General features: G+C 49.5%; 1 protein-coding gene across 2 annotated transcripts; it reads left to right on the forward strand.

Annotated features, from left to right (window-relative positions):
- The first annotated feature begins 738 nt into the window (after window positions 1–738).
- Window positions 739–6,032, forward strand: BOD1 (biorientation of chromosomes in cell division 1). 2 transcript variants are annotated; one of them, XM_066329380.1, is made up of 4 exons: window positions 739–948; window positions 2,015–2,139; window positions 3,821–4,021; window positions 5,181–6,032. In XM_066329380.1, the coding sequence occupies exons 1-3, from the start codon at window positions 748–750 to the stop codon at window positions 4,017–4,019; spliced, it is 525 nt and encodes a 174-aa protein (XP_066185477.1). In that variant the 5' UTR covers window positions 739–747; the 3' UTR covers window positions 4,020–4,021; window positions 5,181–6,032. The 2 variants fall into 2 exon arrangements, with proteins under 2 accessions (XP_066185477.1, XP_066185478.1); XM_066329381.1 differs by lacking the exon at window positions 3,821–4,021.
- The last annotated feature ends 395 nt before the right edge of the window (window positions 6,033–6,427 follow it).

Genomic DNA, 6,427 nt, shown 5'->3' on the forward strand with positions numbered 1-6,427 from the left:
AGGTGTCCCTGCCAGGGCAGGGCATGGAACTGGATGAACTTTGACATCCTTCAACTATTCTGAGATCCTGTGATGACACTCCTGCACTGCTTGTCCTCCTGAATTAGGATGAGAACATCCTAATGAGCTAATTATTGCGTACAGCATCGCTGGGAAGGGAACAAACCCAACGCGCAGGATTCGTGCCCTGCAGCTCACGGGTGCCATCGGTGTCAGCCCTTTGCTGGCGGCAGTCGGGTCCCAGGATCCCGACAGAAACACAGCACGATCCCACACAAATAAATGTGGGCTTTTTCCCAATTTCCATTATCTGTGCGCTCACTACGGCACAGGAGAACACACGCAAGTCACAACCCCGCTGTTATCACGGGCGGGGATCTCTGAGCATCCAGCTGCACATCTGGAGCATCCGGGCGATGCTGAGGAATGCCCGGCTCCTCTGGGCTCACCCCGTCACGGGGAGCCCTGTGAGTCTCCGGCCGGCTGATCCCAGCTCCGCCATCCCCACACAGCCGCCGGTGGATGAGGGGAGGCTCCTCACGGAACTACAACTCCCAAGATGCACCGCGACAGCCGCGCTCCCGCCTTTCCGCTGCCTCGCGGGGCCGCTCCGCGGTGCACGCTGGGATGTGTAGTTCTCCGGGGCCACCGAGCACACAGCATCCCCCCGGAGGAGAACTCGCCTCCCCGTGATGCACCGCGAGGCGCTGACACCATCGGCGGGCGCCGGCGCGGAGGCCGCGGGCGATGTCGGAGAGCGGCGGCGGCGGCGGGGCCGCGGCGGGAGGCGGCGGCGGCGGCTCGGGGGCCGCGGGGCCCGGGCCCACCGACCCCGCGTCGCTGCCGCCCGGGGACCCGCAGCTCATCGCCATCATCGTGGAGCAGCTCAAAAGCCGCGGCCTTTTCGACGGCTTCCGCCGCGACTGCCTGGCCGACGTGGACACCAAGGTACGGGGGCCGGGCACCGAGGCCAGGCCCCGGCCGCTCCCCGCCGCTGTGGGGCTGATCCCGGGACATCCTGGAGCCACATCCACACCCCGGCACGGACGGGCAGGGAACAGGCTCAGCCTTTCATTTCTCAGCCCAGGCTTTCCGGGGAAAACACCTTCCCGTAAAGAACAGTGCTGCTCTCAGCCTTTAATTCAAAAATCCCCGTATTCTCAAGCACCTCTATATTCTCAAACCAAGCCTTTAACCATTGTTTCTTGAGTAGGTGTTCTCGGGCTGTTGTTTGACATTATTTTTTTTGTCAGCCCAACAAACCCCTCATCATTTGTTGCCGGTGTTGAATTGTCAGTGTCGCGTTGGGTTGTTCACAGTGACTCTGTCAAACTTCAACGTTTTTTTGCTGAATTTTGCTTTCTCAAAGTTTTATGCTTCAGCAAGAGCCTGTCCTGGGAGCTGCTGCTCTCCTCCAGGGCCAGCCCCCAGGACAGACACATCAAATCTGAAATATCCCTCTTTTCCCTCTTGTCCTTCCCTTGCATCCACGATGTGGACTGTCGTGAGTATTTACATGGATTTGTTAGTGAAGTTCCTCTTCAGTGGAATTACATTTCCTCTGATAAAACTCAAATAGTTATAACTATCTTTAAAATTACAATTTTATATTTTTATTCTTCTCTGCTAGTGCCACAGAAGCAAATAATTGAAGTTCTTGTTTAGTGACAGTATTGCTCAGCCACTTTCCTAGGAATTCTGGGGTGGAGGGTTTCCAGACAACAAGAACTCTGCTTAAACAACCTCAGTCTGCACAGTTTGCATTTCACTACAATTTCAGCCCCAATCTGTCCAGCTGTTGGAATTATTACAACACTGACCGTTCTGTGCAATTTCCAGTTGTGTTCTCAGGGAAAACAGGATTATCTTTGTTCCGAGAGTGAAAAGAGGGCAGCACAGACAGCAGAGCAGTCTGTGTGTGACAATAGCTGCACTGTGCAGGGCTTTGGCAGGGGGCTGTTTGGAGGTATTCGAGCTGCTGAGCTGGATTTATATTTATTTTTATTTTTTTTAGCCAGCCTATCAGAACCTGAGGCAGAAAGTCGACAACTTTGTCTCGACCCACCTGGACAAGCAGGAATGGAACCCAGCCATGAACAAGAACCAGCTACGGAATGGGCTGAGGCAGAGTGTGATCCAGTAAGTGAGCAGCAGCCTGCACAATAAACGAGATTTGATAAGCCATAAATCACCTAAGGCATGGGAGGACTGGCTGAATTAAGTTTTTCACACCACTTTCTGTTGTCCTCCTTGAGTTTCGCTGTGAGAGTGTCTGAACTCTCCCCAAAATGCACATTATTGTTCTGCCTGCAGTGGGTGTTTGTGAGAGGTGAAATGGGTGGTTTGAGAGCTGAAATACTTAGATCTGTTGTCCAAATTATTGCTGCAAAAACAGTACCTGCCATCCTGAGCTGGATGACCTTGATCTTAACTTTCAGGAAAGAGAAAAGCTTTTCAAGATTTTTTAGAGAAAGAGTCCTGAGGATGCCAGAGGTTTTAGACTCAACTGCTGTCAGCAGCAATCTCTGCACCAGGATGAGCAGAGGGATGGAGCAGCTCTGCTGTGAGGAAGGGCTGGGGGAGCTGGGATTGTTCACCCTGGAGAGGAAAAGCTTTGGGGTGATCTCACTGTGGCCTTGCAGGGCCAACGAGATGGAGAGAGACAATTTACCAGGGCCTGGAGGGACAGGACAAGGGGGAATGGCTTCAACTGAGAGAGCAGGGTTACAGTAGATATTAGGAATAAATCCTTCCCTGTCAGGGTGGGGAGGCCCTGGCACAGGGTGCCCAGAGCAGCTGTGACTGCCCCTGGATCCCTGGAAGTGTCCAAGACCAGGCTTGGAGCAGCCTGGGACAGTGGAAGGTGTCCCTGCCATGGCAGGGGGTGGAACAGGATGAGTTTTAAGGTTCCCTTCCAACGCAAACCATTCTGTGACTCTTGACAGCTTACGCTGCTTCCCAGAGCTGCTGAGAGGAGGATGAGGTGTTGCACACAGGATGTTGTAAAGAACAGCCCCAGTCATGGGAAGTCTGGACAGTCCCTGTCACTCCTGGAGGGGCAGGGCTGAGCCCTGGGGGTCTCCAGGTGTGTGTCCAGGCTGCTCTTACCTGGAGGTGGCACGAGGTGGCCTGTCTCTGCATCCTTCACATCCCCATTATCCTGCGGCTCCTTCTCCCAGTGCCCTGAACGTCTCCATTTCCTGTCCCTGCTGCCTTGCAGACATGACTTAACCCTCCCAGACAGCCTGTGCCCCACGCTCCAGGAGCCTGACGCAGCCCCTGAAGTCACTTCAGTTCCTGCTGCCCAGTCCAGAACCTCTGCTGTGTGCTCACTGTCTTCTTTTTATAATTCATACCCATCTGTCTAGACAAGGAGCAAGTGACAGTCCTGTTCTTACAGGGCAGGGCACTTCTCCCTCCACTCAGCCAAAAAAAAAAAAAAAAAAAAAGCCTGTGCTCTCACCTGCCCTCCTCCTCAGAATAGCTTATTTCTCTTCTTGTGCCAGAATGTATTTGTGCCAGAATGTGTTTGTTTGCTTTCATGTTGACCTGGTTTCCACAGGAGCCCTGTTAAAGGTGGCTCTTGGCCAAGGTGTCATTTAAGTACCTGGGAGAGCAGCTGTGAGTTGTTAATTCTGTAGGGAGCAGGGAGAGAAATAGGTGAGTGAAACAAGTCCCTGTTAAGGATCTCCTGAGTAGGCTGCAGTTCTCACCATGTTAATGCTAATTGCAGTTGACAGCAGGGCTCTGGAGAGTTTCTGGAGGAGATTGGGGAGAAGTTTTTCAGAGGAGCTGAATGACTTCTTTGTCTTTGTTCAAGGTCAGGAATGCTGGAAGCTGGAGTGGACAGAATTATTTCTCAGGTGGTGGATCCAAAACTAAACCACATCTTCAGGCCTCAGATAGAGAGGGCGATTCATGAATTTTTGGCTGCACAAAAGAAAGAGGAAAATGTGCCAGCTCCTCCTCCAGAGCCTGAGAATAAAGATCCTCCTGCTCCATCTCAGGATGCCTCCTAAAGGTCTGGTATCTCTGCACTTAACTGCTGACATTCCTTGTGCCTCATCTCTGCATTTGTACAGTGCAAGATAGAGGAGGGCTTGGCAGGGGGACACTTTGATCCTGTTGTCATTGTCACACAGCCCTCTGCCCCTCCAGTGGCTGCTAAAAATAACTGGGACTAAGACATTAGGGGTGATGTAAATCAGCTATCAAGGAACACTGTGCACTCTGCCAGAGCTGGGTTTGGATCAGCCCAAAAGGCTTTTTATTCCAGTCAAGCATATCCAAAAAAAGAAAAAGCATATCCAGCAGCATTAACATGGAAGTGGCTGGATTGCCTTCAGAACTGTATCAAATAGATTAAAAATGATATATCATTTACTGAAACACAGATGGGAATAGAGTGGTGACAGGTTATTGTGCCTTAGCACTGAAAGTTTTAGGTATCTGTGCTTCAGAAAACAAACACTGGGGTGTTGAATTGTCACTGACCAAAATAGTCCTGCTGGACTAAGGGCAACATCTCTGGGAGTGAAAAACTGCTCACTCAAAAACCTGGTTTAAACAGAGCGACCTGGATCTTGCCAGGACTGAGGTGCCTTTGTGGCAAACAAGTTCATTCTGGCTTTTGTGATTAAAATAACTCCAGGGGCCTTGGGGAGGCCGTAACTGCTCCTCTCTCTTAGCACAAGATGTGCAAAGGTTGATTTGGATATTGAGGAGCCACTGCCTTGGTGGGAAATTTCAATCTGCAGCTTTGCTGGGGGACTTTAAACCATGCTGCATGAAAGGGAGTTAATTGTCAGTTGTTCCATCTGCCAGGCCTTCCTGAAAGCAAAAAAGGCTCCATATAATCTACAGTTGATTTATTTAGGATGAAGAACCCACAGTGGCTGTTCTAATGCTTGGAATTAGCAGAGCAACCAGCATGGGGCTTTAGCTTAATAGTAGAAGTTTAAGTGGCTGTAGTATCATCCTGAGTTATTTACTTGTGACTTGCAGCTTTAATGCCTTGAATTTTTGCATTTGTCTGGTTCAAGTAGTTTAAAAGTCCATTATAACCCACAGCAAAGTGCAGCTGTTAATATATCCTAATTTATCCTAATGCACTGACTTGTGAAAGGTGCTTTTACGTGCTCTGAAATATTTTCTAATTTTTTTTTTTCTCTTCCTTGCAGGGAGATCCTGCTGCTGAGCAGCTGCAGTTGCAACATGCCCTGTTAGACTGGCAATGGATTCCTTGTTCCCTTTGGTGCAGGGTTGCTGTCTGCCAAAGATGATTAACCTTTATTAGGCCTGTGGGAAATAGGCACCGAAACGGGGAAATTCAGGTGCACCTGGAGTTGTGCCTGTGGAGGGACAGCCCAAGTGTGGAGAGGGTTTTGCTGTGAGCTGAAATGTGTATTCATTAGTCATGCCTTCGGGCAAGGGGGTGGGAAGGAAAAAAGGGAGTTGTCTGCTGTCTGGAGGGAGTGGGGGAGTGGGTTGAGGTGCTACAAAGAGCACAAAGAAAGGAAGGAGGGTTTGGGGGTGTGGGGTATTTTTTGGAGACCAAGTAGAGATTTCCTTTGTTAGAAAAGCCAGAGGAGGGGAAGCCTCGTGCTCCTCTGCTGGGTTCCAGGGAGCAGCAGGTGCCAGGTCAGGTGGAACTCACTGCGCTGCCTGCTTTGGGAAAGGCATTTCCTGCTCAAAACTGGAGCTAAAGCTTCAGGATCCAGTATCCAGATCCATTCTGTGGAACACAGGAAGATGTTTACAGTTGGCTATGCCTATAGCTGATGTCACTCCAATTTCCCAGGGAGCTCTGGGGAGCAAAGGGCACACCAGAGTAGGGGATCAGGTGGAAATTTGTCTTTTTCTGCTTGGAAGACTTTTCTTTCTCAGGTGCCTGGTGGAAACTGTCCTATGCTTTCAGCTTGAACGCATGCAGTGTCCTCTGGATGACAGTCACATGGAGAATGTGATAACCTGTTCTGCCAGCAAATGTCCACACCTTTTTTTTTTTTTGCAATAAAACACCTCAAAAAGCATCTCTGAGGCTTGGTTTTTTCAGCATTTTTTTTCTTACAGAGAAACTATTTAAAGAAATCCAGGATGAACTTAAAGAATTAAGATTCTTAACTAAAATAAAGGATTTATGTAAAGAAATCCAGTCCTGATGCTGGAACCCTAAGGAGGGTGTGACCTTACACATTTTATGGGTTAATCCAGATTTAACAAGCTGGGGTCGTTTCTTACCATGAAATAAGATGGTTTTAGTATCCTTTCCACAGAAGATGTCTCAAAAAATGTAAAATATTTTGAGGATTATGTGAGTAAAGGGTTCTCTCCTGGGTGTTGGTTTGGAGGTTAAAGACTGCTTCAATGTGTAATAAATGTTTTCCCTTAAGGGCAGCTCTTGACAGAAAAGAACCTTTTACCTCCT

This window comes from Sylvia atricapilla, chromosome 14, assembly GCF_009819655.1.
Source record: "Sylvia atricapilla isolate bSylAtr1 chromosome 14, bSylAtr1.pri, whole genome shotgun sequence".
Taxonomy (NCBI): domain Eukaryota; kingdom Metazoa; phylum Chordata; class Aves; order Passeriformes; family Sylviidae; genus Sylvia; species Sylvia atricapilla.